The following is a 22211-nucleotide window of genomic DNA, read 5'->3' on the forward strand; positions in this document are numbered from 1 at the left end:
CTATTTATTCCTATGTAAAACTTTGATCGCCTAATATGGATCCACCCTACCCCCGGGGGTCATGATTCGAAAAAAAGAACTTGAATACACTACCCAACGATACCTTCAAATAAAAATTGAACTAATCATGGCTTTGTTGTTCTTCACAAGAAGATTTTTCCTACATATATCTATGTATAACTTTGATTGCCCCCTCTTGGAGGGGTGTAATTATTTGAACAAACTCTAATCAACACTACCTGAGAATGCTTCCATGTTTCATCTTATCTGGCCCAGCTGTTTTTGAGAAGAATTTTAAATAATCCCATTAACTTTTCACTAATATTTGTCTCCCCTTGCAAAAGGGCGTGGCCCTTCATTTGAAAAAAAACTAAAGTTTCCTGTACCCAAGGATGCTTTTTGGCAAGTTTGGTTTAAATTGTTTCAGTGCATGGTTCTGGAGAAGACGTCAAAATGTGAAACATTTAAAGACAGACGGGCAAAATGTAATCAAACAAGTTTACTTGAGCTTTCATCCCAGGTGAGCTAAAAATCCTTAAAATTTTTCTCAAGAAGTTGGGCCACAGTTTCACAACACATCTTGTTTTTGAATCCGTTGTCAACTTACGATCTACAACCACATAGCCAGAATATAAAATGTGCAGAAAATATGGGAATATCATGTGTATGGGCAAAAAAGGGCCTTAAGACTTCTCAAGAACAGGAGGACCACAACAGAGATTCTTAATAATTAAACCAGATTGGTGTACACATGCGCGGATCTAGAAGGGGGGGGGGGGCAAATAAAACAAGAGGCCCATGGGCCACATCGCTCACCTGAGCACTGTGGCTAGGAAAAAAGCATAAATCAGTTCAGTATTGAAGAACTTTAATGCATAAGTGGTCCCGATCTACCCCTAAAAAGTGACCGAGGGGTGGTATGATTTGAACAAAATTAAATCTACACTAACTAAAGATGCTTATATATTTCTTAGTCTGTGACCTTTTTCCTACAAGTTTGAACTTTCATTACGGTCCCACCCTACCTCCGGAGGTCATGGTTTAAACAAATCTGAATCTACACTATCTGAGGATGCTTCCATATAATCAAGACTAATCATAGCTTTGCTGTTCTTGAGAAGAAGATTTTAAGAAAAAAAATTTTCTTATGTATTCCTATGCATAACTTTAATCAGCAATTGTAGTCTCACCCTATCCCAGGGGGTCAGTTTCTACCTATATATTCCTATGTAAATCCTCCATTGTGATCCCCAGGGGTCATGATTTGAACAAACTTGAATCTACACCACTTGGGGATGCTTCCATATAAATATGACCAATCATGGCTTTGCTGTTCTTGAGAAGATTTTTCCCAAATATTTCTAAGTAAAACTTTGATCGTCCATTGTGGCCCCTCCCTACCCCCAGGGGTCATGATTTGAACAATTTAGAATTTACACTACCTGAGGATGATTCTACATGAGTTTCATCTTTCCTGGCCAAGTGGTTCTTGAGAAGAAGACTTTACCTATACATTCCTCCGTAAAACTTTGATCGTCCATTGTGGCTCCACCCAACCCCGGGGGTCATGTTTGAACAAACCTGAATATACACCACTCAAGGATGCTCCATATAAATATGACCAATCATGGCTTTGCTGTTCTTGAGAAGAAGATTTTTAAAGATTTTTCCTATATATTCCTTTGTAAAACTTTGATCGTCCATTGTTGCCCCATCCTACCTCCGGGGGTCATGATTTGAACAATTTAGAATTTACACTACATGAGGATGATTCCACATGAGTTTCATCTTTCCTGGCCCAGTGGTTCTTGAGAAGAAGACTTTACCTATATATTCCTCCGTAAAACTTTGATCGTCCATTTTGGCCCCACCCTACCCCGGGGGTCATGTTTGAACAAATCTTTGCAAAAGATTTTACTTACAATGTATATATTCCTCTGTAAAACTTTGATCGTCCATTGTGGCCCCACCCTAACCCCGGGGGGTCATGATTTGATCAAACCTGAATCTACACCACTTGAGGATGCTTCCATATAAATATGACCAATCATGGCTTTGCTGTTCTTGAGAAGATTTTGAAAGATTTTTCCTATGTATTCCTTTGTAAAACTTTGATCGTCCATTGTGGCCCCATCCTATCCCCGGGGGTCATGATTTGAACAAATTTGAATATACACTACATGAGGATGATTCTACTTGAGTTTCATCTATCCTGGCCCTATGGTTCTTTAGAAGATTTTTAAAAGATGCCATTAATTTTTCACTAATTTGTAATTATCTCCCCATGGAAGACGGCGTGGCCCTTCATTAGAACAAATTTGAATCCCTTTTACCCAAGGATACTCTATTCCAAGTTTGGTTGAAATTGGCTCAGTAGTTCTGGAGAAGATGAAATTGTGAAAAGTTTACCACGACGACAACAGACATGTCACAATTTTGTTTAATTTGACTATGTTGGTTATGGTGTACCATAGGTTCATTCTCATCGTATAGTCGTTACGGATAGCTGGTCACGGCTGCCAGACCGGTTTTAACAATTTTGTCTACGTGTAAGTTAGTTCTGAGCAGGCCGTAGAAGTGACAAGGTGTGTCCTTCCCAAGTACAAATGTTGTATGACCTGTGTGGTCGCGAGAGAAATAGCTACGTGCTTTGAGCCTGAATGTTTTGTGTGTGTTCGAGAAGTTTTCCTGTGTGGACAGTAGAGTAATTTTGAGAACTTTGGCAGCGGTGAGTTTGAACTGTATATTTTGTTAGCTAGGTTTTTTTTGTTATTTTTTTTTTTTAAAGAAAAAGTTATTATTTCATTACTTTGTTAAGTTCAGTTTTATTTGTACTAGATAATGTACCCGACATATTCAAGTATTCCTTATGAATGCGTTTATTACCGACTATGGAAACCCAGACCTTTAAATAATGTGTTATTATAGGTGACCAGCTGTGTATGTGCGTGTTTACAGTAGCAGGTGAACATTATGGCATACTGAGACATTCGAGGAAATTCTACGTACTAAGGCGTTGAAGGCTAGAGGGACGTGAGGCCTTTGGACAGTGTCGTAACCGTAATTCCACGAGAAACCAACGACTGTGTGTCAATGAACAGTATACGGTAACGTCTTGGGTCAATCTCTGTGGTCTCGACAGTCAGTGTTTCCGATTTTATTTGCACATGGCAATGAAACATTTGTCGGGTCTGATATGACGATATTATAGTCGGTATATTGATACTATCATTATTTTTTTTTTTGTTTATTATTATTTTGTTTTTTTTTATTTGTGCGAGTGTTGTAGATGTGCGTGTTGTGTGTGTGTGGAGGTGTGCAGATATTCTTTGCATTTTTTTTTTTTTTGGAGCACTATAATAAACTTGTTTGCACTTACTCTTTGTTCTTTTTCAAAGATTTGGTTACAGCGAGGGAATATTTCCATGCCATTATCACAAATTGTGACAATTGGGGGCTCGTCCGGGATGGAAATATTTAAGATCACATTATCCTTACGCTGATTTAACTGAACTTTGAAAATGGAGAAAGAGTTAGAGAAATTAGTAGAGATTGGGCAAAAGTTAGGTTTGCAAGGAGATCAGTTGTTAGAATATGTTAGAGAAAAAGAGAGAGCTGAAAGAAAAATTGAAGAAGATAAATTGTTAAGAGAGGAGAGAGGAAAGGAAAGAGAGGCGAAAAGAGAAGAGAAAGAACTTGATTTGCAGATAGTGCAATGTGAGCAAGAGTCTAGGAGAAAAGAAAAAGAGTTGAGCATGGAGATGCAAATGAAAGAATCAAACAATCATTTGGCATTGTTGGAAAAACAAATTCAGTTAGAGAGAGCAAAAGCAGAGGCATTAGCATTAGAAATTAACTCTAAGCATCAAAGTACCCCCATGTCCCCTGATGTGTCTGTTCAAAGTCGTGCTAAGTTGCCCAAACTTCCTCCATTTAATGATCAAAGAGACTGTATTGACGCTTATCTACAAAGATTTGAAAGGTTTGCAGAAAATGCTAAATGGTCTAAGGATACATGGTCAATAAATCTTAGTGCTTTGCTTACAGGTACTGCTCTTGAGGTTTACTCTCGTTTATCTCCTGGCGATGCATTTGATTATGATAAGCTCAAATGTTCGTTGCTTCAGAGGTTTAGATTGTCTGAAGAAGGTTTCCGCGAGAAATTCAGAGGTAGTAAGCCAGAAAAAGGGGAGAATCCCCCTCAATTCTTCGCGCGTTTAGACAATTATCTGAAAAGGTGGATGGAACTCGCGAAATCCCCATCAACGTTTGAAGGCTTAAAAGATCTTATGTTGCGCGAACAATTTATTTCAAGTTGTAGTAAGACTTTAGCTACTTTCTTACGAGAACGTCACCCGAAAGATGTTAAGGAAATGACGCGTTTAGCAGAACAGTTTATTGAAGCGCATGGCACTTCTTCATTTTCTTACGATCGCACAAATTATCGAGTAACGACCGATGATGTGAGGTCAACATCAACAACGGTTCAAAAGAAACCTTTTTCAAGTACAGGTAAGAATGATAGAAAGTGTTATGAGTGTGGTCGAACTGGACACATCGCTAGAGATTGTTTTGACAGGCTTAAGAAAGGAAATCGTACCCACACTTACAAAAGCGCAGCGATGTTAACCTCTGGTTCTTCATCAAGGGCTACTTCCCGATCTACGAAGTCACAGCACCAGAAATTGGATTTTGAGGTAGAGAATCAACTAGGAAACCAATCCCCTGAATCAGGTAAACATGTAGGTTCTTTGTGCATTTTGTCAGATAAACTAAAAGATTGTTGTATACAGAACAATCAAGTAACATTACGCTGTGGACATATGTTACCAGTTATTGGTGGAGCTTGTCGTGTTTGTCATAATATGCCAGTTTCAGATGGGTATGTAGGTAATCATCCTGTGGAGGTTCTGCGAGACAGTGGATGCAGTGGGGTTGTAGTAAAACACAGTCTAGTTTCTCAAGACCAGCTGACAGGGCGGAATGTGGAATGTGTACTCATTGACGGAACTGTCCGGAAAGTTCCTGAGGCGTACATCAACATACATACACCGTTCATATCAGGTAAGGTCAAAGCTCTATGTATGAACAACCCAGTCTATGGTTTAATCATAGGTAATATAGACGGCGCCAGAGATCCATCAGACCCTGATCCAAAATGGGACACTCGCAGAAATAACAACGAAGTTGTGGAAATCGATACACAAGAATTGGTGGTAGGCTCAGCCGTACAGACAAGAAATCAAGTTCAGAAGGAAAAAGGAAAGTACAAAACATTGAAGGTAACTAGTATCACTGACAATTTTACCTCAGTAGATGATATGAGAGTTGCACAAAATGAGGACGCTACACTGGATAAGTATCGGGAATATGCAAGGACTGGTGTTCGGAAGTTCACAGGACAACAGAATGTGTCTTGGTTTGTCATTGAAGATGATCTGTTGTTCCGATATTTTCAGTCTCCGAAGGTGAGTAGCAATAAAATTTTTAGACAGTTTGTTGTTCCCTCACCACACCGCATTACAGTTATGAAACTTGCACATGATTGTGTACTGTCTGGTCACTTGGGAATTAAAAAGACAACGGATAGGGTATTGTCTAACTTTTATTGGCCTGGAGTACAAGGAGATGTAGGAAGATATTGTAGATCCTGCGACGTGTGTCAGCGAACCGTACCAAAAGGTAAGGTCTCCCCAGTTCCACTAGAGTCAATGCCCCTCATTGATACTCCATTTGAGCGAGTTGCTGTAGATTTGATTGGGCCAATTTTTCCAGCAACCGATCGTGGGAATAGGTATGTACTCACTATGGTAGATTACAGTACAAAGTACCCTGAAGCCGTCGCACTGAAAGGCATTGAGACGGAACGTGTTGCTGAGGCAATGTTTGAATTCTTCACTAGACTTGGAATTCCTAAGGAGATTTTATCAGATATGGGAACCCAGTTTACGTCTAACCTTATGAAAGAGGTAGGTCGTCTACTTTCCATTGCACAACTAACAACCACTCCGTACCATCCTGCCTGCAATGGTTTAGTTGAAAAGTTCAATGGAACACTTAAACAAATGCTTAGACGTATGGCTGCTGAAAGACCCAAAGACTGGGACAGGTATATAGAACCTTTATTGTTTGCATACCGCGAAGTTCCTCAAGATAGCATGGGTTTTTCCCCATTTGAATTATTATATGGTCGATCAGTCCGGGGACCGATGACAGTTCTACGAGAGATGTGGACGAAGGAATTAAAAGACCCAGAAGTCAAGAGCACTTATCAATATGTGATCGACTTGAAAGAGCGCTTAGAAGAGACATGTGAATTAGCTAGAAAGTCCTTACAGAAGTCCAGTCAGCGCTATAAGAAATATTACGATCGGAAAACAAGGTCACGTTCATTCAGTGTCCAGGACAAGGTTTTAATCCTCCTTCCAACGGACAAAAATAAGCTACTCATGCAATGGAAGGGTCCATTTACCATCGTTTCCAAATGTGGAATGGCTGACTACAAAGTTGATGTTCAGGGCAAAATCAAGACTTTCCACGCTAACCTTTTGAAGAAGTATGTTGAAAGAGAAACAAATTCACCTGAAGTTCTTAGTTCTTGCTCTGTCATAGAAGAAGAAATACCTCAAGATGGTGAGAATTTAGAAGTCGAGAGTGATTTCCCTCTAGAGATACCGCCTTCCGAAGCCAAGGAAACATTTGAAAACGTGAATGTTGACGCGGATCTGACTGAATCGCAACAAGAGGACGTCAAAAAGATTTTATCAGAATTCAAAGATGTTTTGTCTGATTTACCTAATCTTACTCATTTGGCTCAACATGAGATACATCTGACAACTACGGATCCTATTCGCAACAAGCCGTATCAAATTCCATTTGCATTGCGTGATTCCGTTAGGGACGAAATCAAGAAAATGATTGAGATGGACATTATAGAGCCGTCCGAATCTCCGTACGCCAGCTCTATTGTTGTTGCCAAGAAAGCTGATGGTTCTAAGAGAATATGCATCGACTTTAGAAAGCTAAACAAGGTGACAGTGTTTGATGCCGAACCAATGCCTGATCCCGAGGAAATTTTTGCTAGAATTGGACAAAGTAAGTATTTTACTAAAGTAGACCTTTGCAAAGGATACTGGCAAATTCCTATGAGGGACGATGACAAAGACCTGACATCATTCGTCACTCCTGATGGTTTGTTTAGGTTCAAAGTAATGCCATTCGGTTTATCAAACGCGGCGGCGACATTCAATCGTATGATGCGTGTTCTGTTGAAAGATTTAAAAGATACCGATAGTTTCATTGACGACATCTTAATTCATTCTGAAACTTGGGAAGAACATTTGGTGTCTATTAGGTGTCTATTAGAAAGACTACAGTCGGGGAAACTGAATGCAAAACCTTCTAAATGTTTTATAGGTTTTAGCTCACTTGATTTTTTAGGTCACTCAGTTGGAAATGGTGTAATGCGACCTAATAATGACAAACTTGAAGCAATTAAGAATGCCCTTCGTCCTGAAACCAAGAAACAGGTACGTTCTTTCTTGGGACTGATTGGTTATTACCGTAAGTTTGTTCCCAATTTTGCTGTTGTTGCTTGTCCTTTGACGGATTTGACTAAAAAAGGCACCCCAAATAAAATTGAATGGTGCGATGAACATGAGAGATCTTTTATGAATTTAAAGTCATTACTGTTACATGCCCCAATTCTGAGACTCCCAGACTTTAAAAGAGATTTCTTTCTCAGAACAGATGCTTCCGACTACGGAATAGGTGCTGTTTTATTGCAAATGCATGAGAAAATGTTTCCAGTGGCATATGCCAGTAGAAAGTTGAATGAAAGAGAGAGAAGTTATTCTGTGATTGAGAAAGAGTGCTTAGCTATTGTATGGGCTGTAAGAAAATTTCAGGCATACTTGTACGGTAGGACTTTCCTTTTGCAGACAGATCATCAGCCATTGGTGTATCTGAACAGATCAAAAGTTTCAAATGGTAGGTTAATGCGTTGGGCCATCTTTCTGCAGTCCTATAATTTTGTAGTTCATGCTATCAAAGGTGTTGATAACGTGGGCGCTGATTTTTTGAGTCGTCATGTTTTGTAAATATAGTTGTTTCATGTTTACTCTCAAAATATGATTTCCAATTTTGAAACTTAAAAGGGGAGGTATTGTCACAATTTTGTTTAATTTGACTATGTTGGTTATGGTGTACCATAGGTTCATTCTCATCGTATACTCGTTACGGATAGCTGGTCACGGCTGCCAGACCGGTTTTAACAATTTTGTCTACGTGTAAGTTAGTTCTGAGCAGGCCGTAGAAGTGAGAAGGTGTGTCCTTCCTAAGTACAAATGTTGTATGACCTGTGTGGTCGCGAGAGAAATAGCTACGTGCTTTGGGCCTGAATGTTTTGTGTGTGTTCGAGAAGTTTTCCTGTGTGGACAGTAGAGTAATTTTGAGAACTTTGGCAGCGGTGAGTTTGAATTGTATATTTTGTTAGCTAGGTTTTTTTTGTTATTTTTTTTTTTTAAAGAAAAAGTTATTATTTCATTACTTTGTTAAGTTCAGTTTTATTTGTACTAGATAATGTACCCGACATATTCAAGTATTCCTTATGAATGCGTTTATTACCGACTATGGAAACCCAGACCTTTAAATAATGTGTTATTATAGATGACCAGCTGTGTATGTGCGTGTTTACAGTAGCAGGTGAACATTATGGCATACTGAGACATTCGAGGAAATTCTACGTACTAAGGCGTTGAAGGCTACAGGGACGTGAGGCCTTTGGACAGTGTCGTAACCGTAATTCCACAAGAAACCAACGACTGTGTGTCAATGAACAGTATACGGTAACGTCTTGGGTCAATCTCTGTGGTCTCGACAGTCAGTGTTTCCGATTTTATTAACACATGGCAATGAAACATTTGTCGGGTCTGATATGACGATATTATAGTCGGTATATTGATACTATCATTATTTTTTTTTTTTTTGTTTATTATTATTTTGTTTTGTTTTTTATTTGTGCGAGTGTTGTAGATGTGCGTGTTGTGTGTGTGTGGAGGTGTGCAGATATTCTTTGCATTTTTTTTTTGGAGCACTATAATAAACTTGTTTGCACTTACTCTTTGTTCTTTTTCAAAGATTTGGTTACAGCGAGGGAATATTTCCATGCCATTATCACAAATTGTGACAAGACAACGGACAAATTTTGATTAGAAAAGCTCACTTGAGCCTTCCGCTCAAGTAAGCTAATATTTACTTTGACCCCCCCCCCCCATCCCTTGAAAACGTTGACCCCACCATCACCACCACGAAATAGGTTTTTTACGCGTATAAGAAATGGATTCTACGTTGTTTTTTTTTTGTAGGAATTTTTTTTCGACTGGATCGAAAATCCCCCCCCCCCTCCCCCGGAGAAAAAATCCTGTATCCGCGCCTGGTACAGAAAGGAAAAAATACAATAACATATTGTTTCTTTTTTTCTTAAATCATTCGTCAATTTACGAACTCATATAAAATGTTCATAAAACAGTAAATAATTTGTCCTGGGACAATAATTTGTGTAAAAACGGGATAATCAGTGCATAAGAGTTGAGCTATATATCATCATTATAAAGGGAGAGGCCAAAAAATCAACTCATTGATTATAATAGCACAACAACAACAAAAGTCCCGGAAACTGGCAGAATGACTGTTTGAAAGGAATAACACTGTATGCACCAAATAAGAAACTGAATTATATGCATTGTAAACCTATATTATTATAAACATAGTTTTGTATTGACGGGATGATACCTGGATAGTTAAATTTTATACCTGGCGAGGCGAAGCCAACTCCTCGAACCAAAACGCTTGCCTTCGATTTAACAACCAGTTCGGTTCTTGGGTCCGACAAAACACATGTTGCCCTCGAACCCAGTCAATAAATGTATAATATGAACCAGAGTTGTCTTCCTTTTGACGTGTCATAACTTAAAGTTATTTGTTCTACCATATAGTCAAGGTATATATATGTTTAAAAACCTGAAACGCGTGGAAAATTCCAATATTATTTGATGCGTCTGGTCTCCCCTTAGAAACAATATATATTTGGTGCCAATGCCGCAATGAGTGAGGCCACGCGCCTTTATCATCGCTTTGCTGTTGATCTCGAGATTTTTAAGACATCACCAAACAAGGACGTGTGTAGCAACAATGCCTAGAAATCTAAGATTAAGTAATAATTATTGTAGGAGGGGTGAACTGGAATGTTCCTCCGCGTTGGATGAGACAAATCTGGCAGCTGACACGAGAGATTCTTAATCGTTACCTTGTAAAGACATCTGCTAATAATTCCTCCAGAAGGTTTGATCTATCCCTGAAATTGCGCAGAGCAAGTTCACTTTTTAAGGTATTCCATCCCTAATAGGATCAGATTCAATGAATTTGAATACATAACAGATGTGTATGGGTGGAATACTCAGTATATTTAGACATAATTCCCATTTATTACTATTAGCATGTAAGAATGGAACGTGTCCTAATTTATGACCTTGACCGTTGTTGAAGAGTTATCTCCCTCTTTTTTTAAGTAATAAAAATTAATTTTAAAAAATCTACACGGTAAAAAAAATGTTTTCAGTTCTTTTTCTAATGATTTAATGCACCTTTCAACAACAATATTTATTGATATACTTATTATTTGAATTTTTATTTTTAAAAAATCGATAGTCTCCATAGACTTGCAATTTTTGTTAGTTACTGCTTAGTTAATTACATTTTTGAAATGTTCTCTTGGTAAATCCTTTTCTACTGTAAAATGCTTTTAATTAATATCAGAGTATTATATACGTGATGGGTATTTAAGGATAGAGAATTATGTCCTATTTGGGGTGGAAAACCTTAAGCTTACTAGAGAATTCAGCAATACAAACACAATTTGGAATATGTGTTCTGTATTCGAAAGTTTTATAACTTACAATTCGAATACGTGCTCCAGCTTAAATTTTCGCGCTAGATTTTGAGCCAAGTTTTATAACCATGAATTATTTACAGCAATTTTCTAAATCTCTTTTTTCGAGTCAGAGCTAGTGCCGAAGTCAATATTTAAAATTACGTCTAGCATGGTCAGGTATTGATTGGTTGACCGTAGCCGAAGGCCGAGGTCAACCAATACCTGATTGATTGATTATTTGTTGTTTTAGGTCCCATTCGAGAATTTTTACTCATATAAAAACCTCACCATGTACCAGTGAAGGATTTAAATTTAGACGTGTACTCGGCACTCAGGGCCACTGAGCGGTTCTTTATCGTGCCAACACCTACCGTGACACGGGACCTCGTCTTTTTTGGGTCTCGTCCGAAAGACCCATGACTTTCACTACTAATGCCGGGCGCTTGGCGAAGGAAGTCACTTCCTATGTTTACCAAAAAATTAAATAATGAACCATTTAATAATTAAGGTGTTCAATCCCTTGATACTGGCGTTTGCCATTTACACGTTTACAATGCCTCTTGCTTTAAATACGCGATTTGATTGGTCGATGAAAAGTAGTCACATCTATGCTTGCTCAAAAGGCAAAAATAACCCTCCCGGAACTTCATTTTGAGGTGAAATCACTCTGAAGTTCACTTCAGGAGAGAAAGTCTGGACCAAAGATAGAGCAACAAAATTCCTAATCATTAAAATACGGATGATATAATTCTCAAACCTTTGATTATTCCCCTGAAATAAGACTGAAATACTGCATGATGCAGTACCGATATTTGGAGACAATTAAACCTCTCGTAAGTGTAAGAAAACGTGATGTCTTTACACTTCCATAATTAATTATAAATTATTATAAAATTTTATACCCACCTTTCATGCAGCATAGCCTTCTAGGGGTATTGATGTGTGCAACTATATACTCATAAAGTGTTTGCAAAGCTGAAATATTGTTAAAAACACACAATCTCGAGATTATCATACATTGGTACATAAATGTATGCTTTAACAGTCACAATTAAAATTCTAAACGTATTGTCTGGTTAAATGTACGTAAAATGACGGAGAATACACACCCATCCTTTTGTGGCTTACATTCCACAGTGTTAATAGTGCCTTCGTATCTACAAGGAAAAAATGTTAATCATGATTGAAATTAACTTAAAATTTTAATGAATGTTTACCTGATTAGGTCAGAGGTCTTGTATTAATTTTATATACGTTGGCACTCTGCAGTTCGTTCGAAGGGTATCATCTTCAGCAGATCTACAGTAATTAAAATAACGATGAACTAACCACCATATAAAAGATGTTTTGTGTAGAGTGAATATTGTTTTGTCGCATTTTCTTATGTAGTGTTGCAAATATACAAACCTTGTATACCGTATCCCCAAGCCATATTCATTGCTACTCCTAAAAAAGACAATGCATTAAGTCAATATTTAAACAATAAAATGCTTTCTTTAGTTGTTAGTACGGGAATTAATGTCGCAGCTGTTGCAAACAAAATACATATCCCGCGTAAGCGGGTTATGTGAATTTTTTCTGCAATAGCTGCGACGTTAATTCCAGTCCTAACAAACAAAGAAAGACGTTTTATTGTTTATATTTAAATCTTAATTAAAAAAAACATTCAAAGTAAATTTAATATGTTAAATATTGTATCATAGATGTATATGTCAATGTATGCATAATCGATGGAACAGCCGCTGCTTAAGAAATCAAAGCTGGTGGCTTGCATAGTGTTGTTTTAGGACTGATTAACGGCAATGGTTTTTATGAAAAATAAAGGAAATACTATTCAGTGGATATAAATATACTCGTGTTAAATCTCACTGTTTTTGCTGATTTCATGACAAGATAAGAGAAAGTCCACTTTAAAATTAATTTCTACATATCCAAGTGTATGTGGCCATTTGCCCTATCCAGTGGGCTGATCTTGTGGCCCACGGTTCATCAATTTCACTTTTGTAAATGACTGACTGTTCATTATAGCCAGGCAAAAGTACCGACTGTTTCTACTGATTGATCAACTGTTTGTAGTTTTGAGCACAGGACCGGTAACATACTGTAAGGGCTCAATTCTTATTACAATCATGCCAACCATTCGACTGCTTGATGTCCAGATTTTTAAATATTGCATTAATTTTGATGGTTTTAGCCCCACCCTTTAGGCCCCAGGGGCATTCACAATTTTTATCCCCCTTTGGTAAAGGATGCTTCATGTATATACCAAAACTTGATAATATTCGTTCAGAGATTGATTGATTGATTGATTGTTTGTTGTTTTACGTCCCACTTGAGAAATTTTCACTCATATAGAGACGTCACCATATACCGGTGAAGGGCTTCAAATTTTGACCTTTACTCGGCGCCATTGAGCAGTGAGGGATCTTTATCGTGTCAACGCCTGTCGTGACACTGGACCTCGGTTTTTAAGGTCTCATCCGAAGAACCCGCAACTTTCACTTCAAAGTGACGAGCGCATGGCAAAGGATCAGTTGCTACCCATTTTAATCGACTTAGGTCAGTTGGGGCCGAGATTCGAACTCACGACCTCCCGATCACGAAGCGAGCGCTCTACCGACTGAGCTACCGTGAACGGTGGGGTTCAAGAGAAGAAACTGAAATGCGCAAATGTTAACGCACGCTCTTTTGAAATTTTTACACATGTTCACATAGCAGTTACAATTTTTTTCCGAGACTTTTTGTCATGATCCAATGTAGGCTAGTGAATAAAAGTTGTTTTTCTCGCATGCGTGGGGACAATTCGTGATGCCTCCCTAAAGAGCAAGGTTACAACTGTCGTCTTTCTTCAGATGAGAGTCAAAAAAGTAAAACAAATTTGCAAGCGAGATAACTCTGATGTAAGAAATAATTCTACCGATAGTTTGGACTTACAATATCAACAATATGATGTAATCCTAATCAAATGCTGCCCACAAAATTTTAGACCTTGCCATTGCTAGTGATCTATCCAAAAATTGTAGTACAAGTTACTGTCTGATCATTCGGCGTGATGTCAGTATAATCAGGTATCCGCCAAGAGAAAGTTCAAGTTTTTAATGAATATTTACATGTAGATCGGAATCAGTGAACAATAAATTCAGACGGTGACTTCAAGTTGTCTGGGCTGAGTACAATGAATGAAACGTGTGAAATTTTGAGAATTTTATTCTAAATATCGTACTTGGAAATAGTTCTTTATAAATCATATTTTTGGTCGATTTTGTGAGTTTGTTATTGAATGATCTACAATTTGGATTGTTTAATTCATATATGTTATAAAAATGAATTTGTATGTATTTTAATTTGATATCGATTGTGACTATTAAACTTTTTTCTCAAAAGCTGAGGAGTAACATACATAATTATAGCACTACTGTAGTTGGCTATTTGTTACGATCAACAGTCAAAAGACTTTAAATTGAAGGGATTTCATAAAAATGATTAACAAAATAGCTACAAGTATGTGCCAAAGTGGAGAGGCCAACTGTAGATTCCCTTTTACTTAGCATATATTATACGATTGCACATACCTTAAGCTAATTGTAATGATATTGCAGGAATATCAAAAGTATTTCTCAATGTCAACGAAACTCTATGTGTCCTTAGAATATTCAACTGGTTTTTTTAACAAACTGATAAAAACTATGATCGTACATCTGAACCGTAAACTGCACTGACGCAGTGATATCTTTTAATAACATTAAAGGTAAAGGTCTTTATATTTGAAATTATTATAGACTGATTTAAATCATCCTCTTTTTTCACCACTATGAATGCATGGTCTTTGTTGCTGTTCGTCCTAAGAAATATTTACAATGGTTAACTACAGTTTACTATAGTAAACGTTAGTAAATATTTTGATTTACTATGAAACTTTACTCAAGAACCTTTTTTTGAGATTTCAAAGCTTAAAATATCTTTGAATCGATGACGGTGATGTAAAATTTAGACATAATGTATGAATGTACAAGTAATAGTTCCATTTAATATAAAAAAAATATGCATGTTTGAATTGGAGGTCATAAAACAATCTGAAATCCATGGTAAAAATTCTTTGATTTACTATCGTAAAACCTTTGGTTCTATAGTCAACTATAATATGTTTTTGTTAGAGCAGTCTTCATCAGTGTAAAGGTAGCGGTGATTCTTATAAATGTCGTATAAATATATAATCAAAGTCATGTCGAAATGCCCCTCTTTAAGATAATGATACCACATGAACAAGAAAGACCATTCAGAGTCCAGACGAGATAAAATAATGATTAAACTTGGGGAAAAAAAATTAGAAGTTCAAAAGTTATTAGAAAGCTTATAGTTTGGGAACAGAATGACATATGTTAGACAAGACATAAAAATACCTCTCTCCCGATCTTCGATCTCTGAGCATAAAGTTATGGTAACTGTTGAATGGCTTAAATTGAGGTCAATTATCAGAATTGTAATATTATATTAAGATATGAATTCAATTTTTAAAAATTCATTTGGGTAATTAAACTGCACGCCGATATATTTATCGTCAGACAATATCATATGCCGGCGCGAATCGTCGTTCATGTTCTCAAGAATTATCAAAAAATTAATCATATCTTAATGTACCATACCTTGCATGTGCCAAGGCTGGAAATGTTTCTCCTTTACTTGGATATTTCTTTCTTCATTTGATTGTGAATTTTGTCTTATTATTTAGCTTTATGAAACGAATTAATAACCAATCTACCAAAGGAAAATGACATGCGACTATTTATGAAGAACGTAAAAAGGCATACCTATACAACAGAGAATTAAAATATTCTTTGGCGACATAATTATCCAATGTCCAGTAAAAGAAAAGGACCAACAGGTAGATAAGAATATTAACAGGTGTATGGCATAATTCCTTTTATACTTCTAAGTCGGTCTTGAACTTCACCTTTCATACAGAGAAATAAGTCCGATGTTCTAATTTGCATTTCCCCCCAAACTGAATTTTATCAAGCAAAAAAGTGCGCGGATAATGTCAGTCATTGTTATATCATTTTCAAGATCAGTATATATTATCACATGTACAAATATTTAATTCATTTCAGGTTACTATATGGAACTTATGTTACTTAATTCTAAAATAAAAACATGTTTTGTTACCACGGAGCATGCTAAACAGCATTGTAACGTCAAAAACATAACGTGAGTTTCTCAGATCAAAAATAATCTCCCTTTACACTTCATACACAGTCTGGCGCCATATACCTACTGTTCTTTAAGGATGGATTCTTCTCATATTTCTTATAATGGCAGAATCTTGATTTTCTGAATACTCAATATTCAGACTGTTTACACTCTTTTAACATCCAAAAACTTTGGTGTCATCAGCCTTGATTTTCAGTCAAGGTCATTTGAAAGTCAGTCCTAAAAATAGTACTTTTACACAGAGAAGTTTTGAAATTTATGCATATGAATAAATTTTGCTGACTGAAAAAATATCTTTCAAAATAAAATTAAAGTTGTTACTTATTTTTGATGACTAATTCATATGAAATGAGCTGGTGAAAAGATAACATGAAATCCTTTATATTCAATAAATATATTTAATCCGAATTTCCTCGATATTTTTTCAAAATTCTCAGTTTTCATGAATTCACATGAAATTTCATCTCAATTTTTACAATTGACCATATAATGTCAAATATTTAGATTTTTGTCTGATGAATATTCAAAGGTTCAAGATTAATTTACAAGGTAAAAAAGATATAGTAATCAGGCAAATTATCGAGAAAAAAAATTAGCCCGAATTTGCTCTATACTTTCTGAAATCTTCATTTTACAGAGTGTTTTAAATGTCTATAAAAAAAGATTTTTAATCCCCAAAAACATATCAATTAGGTGTAATTGTGACATAAATACATTCATTTCTCCCAGTTTTACATTCTATTTTTATGGTATTTTACACTAATGATATTCAAAATATTCATTTCGAATTTCCTCTGTCATTTTATTCTTATGAATGTTATGTTTGACAATTTTATAAAATACATCAATTTTCTAGTGGCAATTATAGAAAAATTATCACATACATTCTTCAGATGCACAGGACTAATTCAAAGCAACTAAACCTTTAATATAACCAGGAATAAATAATAAACCTTCCAAAAAGTTATGAGAAAAATCATACATAAAATTTTCATAGACTAGAAAAGATTTCAATATATTATTTATGACATAAACATGAAATCAATATACATGTATAGTGAACATGCCATTCAAAGCTTAATATATGAATATCAGAGGGACTAATATATATGCCTATACATGTACATGTATATGTAGTTATATACATATGGGTCCCTGGTATTATGTTATTATTGGATATTTTACATTTGTAAACTGAGTTTTGAAAACAACAAGCAAATTCAAAGAATTGTGGTCCCCCGCTTTCGATGTCTTAGTGGATGGGATGCCAATGCCATTATTTATGGCATATTTTAACTGTCTTATTTGTTTGTCCTGTCTTATCAGTGCATCATACAAAAAACATATATTATTGAATTAATAACAGTTATGGCAAAGACTATAGCTTCTCAAAACTACATCAAACTTCAAGATCAAGGTCATGAGGTCAAATATCATAATAAAATCCAAAAGATCTTCTCACAATTGATGCACATGTAAAAAAAATATATCAGAAACCAGAGTACACAATCAGAAAGGTCTTGAAACAGGTAATGCACATGTCAAATGTAAATACCATCTCTTCTCTCAATCAAATGTTATTAGCCATGATAAACTTTCTAAAAATTAGGTCAAACTTCAAGGTCAAGGTCATGGGATTAAAAATCATAGTACATTTGGAAATGCTTGTCACAGGTAATGCACTTGTCAAATATGAATGCCCTATCTTTGCTCCTTCAAAAGTTAGCAAACTGATGAAATGTTTGAAAATTAGGTCAAACTGGAAGGTCAAGGTCACGGGGTCAAATATCATAGCATATTCAGAAACATTTTGACGCAGGTAATGCACTTGTCAAATATGAACACCCTATCATATGTCATTCAAAAGTAATCACCAAATATAAAATTTTTGAAATTTAGGTCAAACATGAAGGTCAAGGTAAAGGGGTCAAAAATTATAGCATGCTTGGAAACACTTTGTCACTACTAATGCACATATTAAATATGAAAGCCCTAACTATTCTAAATCAAAAGTTATAAGCAAAGATAACAATTTTGAAAAGTAGGTCAAACTTCAAGGTAATGGTCATTGGGTCAAAAATCATAGTACATTTGGAAAGGTATTCTTACAGGTAATGTTCATATTTAATATGAAAGCCCTATCTTTTCTCATTTAAATTTAATGACCAATTTAAAGAAATGTCAATTTTCTGAAAAGTAGGTCAAACTTCAAGGTCAAGGTCACGGGGTCAAAAGTCATAGTATAATTTCGAAAGGTCTTGTCACAGGTAATAAACAGGCATAATATGAAAGTCCTATCTTTTCTCATTCAAAAGTTATGACCAATTTAAGGTAATGTTAATTTTTTTGAAAAGTAGGCCAAACTTCAAGGCCAAGGCCACGGGGTCAAAATTCACAGTATATTTGGAAAGGTCTTGTTACAGGTAATGTACATGTGAAATACAAAAGCCCAATCTCTTCTCACTCAAAAGTTATGGCCAAGGTTAAAGTTTTTGTGACAGACAGCCCAACAGATGAATGAGATTTAATGTCCCCTCTCTTTCGCGAAAGCGAGGGACAATAAATACCTACACACATTTATAAGTATATAGTTTGTTCAGCACCAATAAATATAACTCCTCATTGTGATCACATATTGCATAAAATTTGCTGGAGTTTTAAGATAACGAAAAAGCCATCTATGGCAATCAAATGCCCTTTGACATCTTTGCCTGAAAATGACATCCTTGAACTTTGTAACAATAATATGCATGCAGCTATCAAACTTAATTTCACATTTAGATGCAAAATACTTATTCAAGGATGAAATTTCTTTTTAAGAATTTTTAGCACAAACATTTATTGATCAGTGTCAATAACTTATATTGAAATGAATTAAAAATTACCTCTTGAGGGTTTCTACTGCAAGTACATGTATGTAGTTCATTTGTAAAAATCTAAATTTTAACCCGGCCACTACCAGCAATTTTGTTCAGCATGCTCTTGCTTAAAATCACCCTTTAACTAAATGATCTAAAGCAGGCACATTTTTATGTATTCCAGAACTGTATTTTAAGATTTTAACTGTATTTGAAAATGTAAAGCAACTGAATACATAGAGCTAGGTATATATCATTTACAAGTTGTTGTAATGCCAGTACATGTAAATCTTCACTGTGTAATCTAATGAAAGATAATGCTTGAAAAATTCACTCTGGGAGTAAGATTTCAAATCTGAATCAAAGATTTTGTAAAGTAATCACATTCTACAAAGTGTGCACTGTATCGGGTACTTGGGAATCAAATAATTAAACATTATATAATTATAAATAAAACTATTTTTGACTGAAAGTTTCTGAAAAAAATCAAGAATGGAATCATGCAACAAGCAGCAGTAACTATGATAACATGCATTGACTTCCACATTTCTACAAAAATATTTCTTTGATCAGATAAATATGTAATTCCTGCTTCTGATCTGTGATATATTCTGAGAAAATCTCTTTTCCACAGACAGCCATCATTCATTTGATGTGAGAATTTCTTGCTGAACATGTGTCCACCTGATGAAAGTCCAAATTTTTTGTTGACCTATAATTTAAAAAAAGTAATATATTTTACATAGCAACACAGATGCTGCATTACATGATAGTTAGATAAAGTTGTGTCCATATTTCTTATACATGTACCTCAATAGTCCATCTGCCAGCACTCCTTGCTCAATCATCCTGCATTCTGACCTCCAGTCTTTTTTCTAGTCTAGGGTAAAGTAGGGTTGATTTTCTCCTAAGAATTAAACATGAACATCCCTTAGACTATTTTTTTAAATTAATGGAAATTGATTATAAGATTAAACAACTTATCTCATCTGTATTTCATTTATTGATTTAAATGAATGAAGATATTTTAATAGATTCTACCATATGCATAATGTCTTATATTATAATGTATTGGATATAAATAACATTTTTTTATATTCTGTTTTACGGGAGCGCCGACCCTAATTTGGGCTAAAATGAAATAAAAATAAAAGTCCCCAATTCAAGTTTTATTTTTATTTCTCCCGCCGATAGTGTATTTATAGTCACTGAAAAAATAAAAGAAAATAACCTTTTTACAAGCCTTTCAAAATGCGATTTGTCATTGGCTGAGGTAAATAGATTCATCCAATCACAGTATTCGAAGCGTGAAGAGTCACTGCACAGCATAGCGCTAAAATGTCAGAATCGGAGGGTTTCACGTGTTTAATAGTCAGTTTAAAAAGTGACGTGTCAATGTTATATATTAGAAAAAGTATAAATTTCAATGAAAGATGGAATGAAATAGACGAATCAGTGATCTTGATCAAATGTCATACGGAGGGCCACGTGGAAATCGAGGTTCTGTCAACCGCTTGTTTTGAAAGGTTTTGAGTACGTATTATCTTTGACAATTGCTTCAATACATTGAAATGCGTCTTGAAGATTTTTTTAAAACTTTAAGACATAAATGTTTTCTTTTACAAGTAACGACAGAACACTAGAACTATGTAGAACTGGTAGAAAGTGGCGTGACTGAGGAAATCCGAGTCACAACTTTCGCTCGTTTTATGACAAATATTGGAATTCAGAATTACCTACGAAAATAATTTATATCAGTATTTATTACATTTTCAACAGTGAAATACTGTGATTTATTTATTGAATAAAAGTGATATTCTCTCACTGTGTGAAAGCTTACCAACATGATATTCTCTCACAGTGTGAAAGGATATCAAATTAAGTAAAAAATAATTTCTAGCCTGTCATAAGATAAAGATAGTAACTAAACATCTTGATAGAGCTAAAACTGCAATTTTCTTCTCAAATATGTTGCTAAAATCCACGCTATGTAATGTTTTCAATCTCACAACTGCTAAGCTATGACGTCTCAACCGCTCAACTATGACGTCAAGTCTAGCTATGACACTATATTAAGAAAAGACAGAGGCAAAGGGAAAATCAAAGAAAATGTAATAAACAGAAAATTCAATGTTTTGTAGATGAATATGGAATTTATTTCACTCGTGAGACAGGATTTTTGATATTTTCACTCGTACTTCGCACTCGTGAAAATATCAAAAAATCCTGTCCCACTCGTGAAATAAATTCCATATTCATCTACAAAACATTGAATATCCTCTATATATGCTTGATTGATACAAGACATTATTTCCTTTTTTATCGCTTTATGGAATTTTGCGTGCTATGTAACAAATTAATGTACATTGATTGATCAGCGTATTCATATCAGCTGATGTAGTGTATATTGTTTAGTAAAACAACTTTTTTTTACCACTAGGGAAAAGTATTGTTGTAAATGATACGCCCTTACAAATATTATTTCAATTCAAGACCTGGTTTCTTTTTTCATTCAAAAGTTGTGGATTAGAACCATTTTCAACAATTAAATTTCAGTAAACAGAATATTGTCATGTGTATTTAACATGTGTATACTATGGGAAAGATGTGTATTTTCTACAATTATGTTGAAAGTTAGCATGCTCAGAAAGAAAAATATGAGGATAAAAAGATATCATATATACTACAGAATGAGGTAGTTTGAATATGTTTTCAACAGAGATATTGTGGTACGTTTTTTCCACCTACATATATATTAATTGGAAGTGTGTTGAAAAAAAAATATTATACAACTTTTCTTTTTATCATGTCTCATGGTCACTTCTGTGAATTATAATTTATTTCAGCTGATCCATTGAATGTCACGCTGTATTTTCTCCATAACTTTGCCAGAACTAGTCCAAAATCCTCAGATCTTGTAATTTGCTGAATACCGAAAAATAAAAGATTCTGAAAAGTTTATGAGGGGTGTGACAGAAGTCCTATAGGTTTACTGTGGTGACAATATGATATTTGACAACTGAGAGAAGACTATAGATTTGTTTGTTTGATTTGCATTAATGTTAGAAACTGCAAGCTTTATACTAGAAATGCACCCCTGCCCCAAATATCTAAGAGAAATTAAATTTAAAATAGTTCATTGATCCATTGACAGTACCGATTCTGTGTTTTGTGTACATAATTTTTTCAAATAACACTGTTTTTCTAACAAATTA

At 35.3% G+C, this 22211-nt stretch overlaps 1 protein-coding gene across 1 annotated transcript in view; it reads right to left on the bottom strand.

Moving 5' to 3' along the window:
- Positions 1-15776, bottom strand: part of LOC133192329 (uncharacterized) — a 33589-nt gene extending 17813 nt beyond the window's left edge. Inside the window, exons 1-5 of the mRNA XM_061328352.1 lie at positions 15739-15776; positions 12338-12376; positions 12185-12229; positions 12040-12087; positions 11837-11905 (exon numbers count right to left, since the gene is read on the bottom strand). Coding sequence (XP_061184336.1) covers positions 11837-11905; positions 12040-12087; positions 12185-12229; positions 12338-12376; positions 15739-15775 — 238 coding nt within the window. The 5' untranslated portion in view covers position 15776. The remainder of the gene's footprint in view (positions 1-11836; positions 11906-12039; positions 12088-12184; positions 12230-12337; positions 12377-15738) is intronic.
- Between the last annotated feature and the right edge of the window lie 6435 nt (positions 15777-22211).

Source organism: Saccostrea echinata, unplaced genomic scaffold (genome assembly GCF_033153115.1).
Source record: "Saccostrea echinata isolate AGI-Se365-2 ecotype Australia unplaced genomic scaffold, CSIRO_AGI_Sech_v1 ptg000025l, whole genome shotgun sequence".
NCBI lineage: Eukaryota > Metazoa > Mollusca > Bivalvia > Ostreida > Ostreidae > Saccostrea > Saccostrea echinata.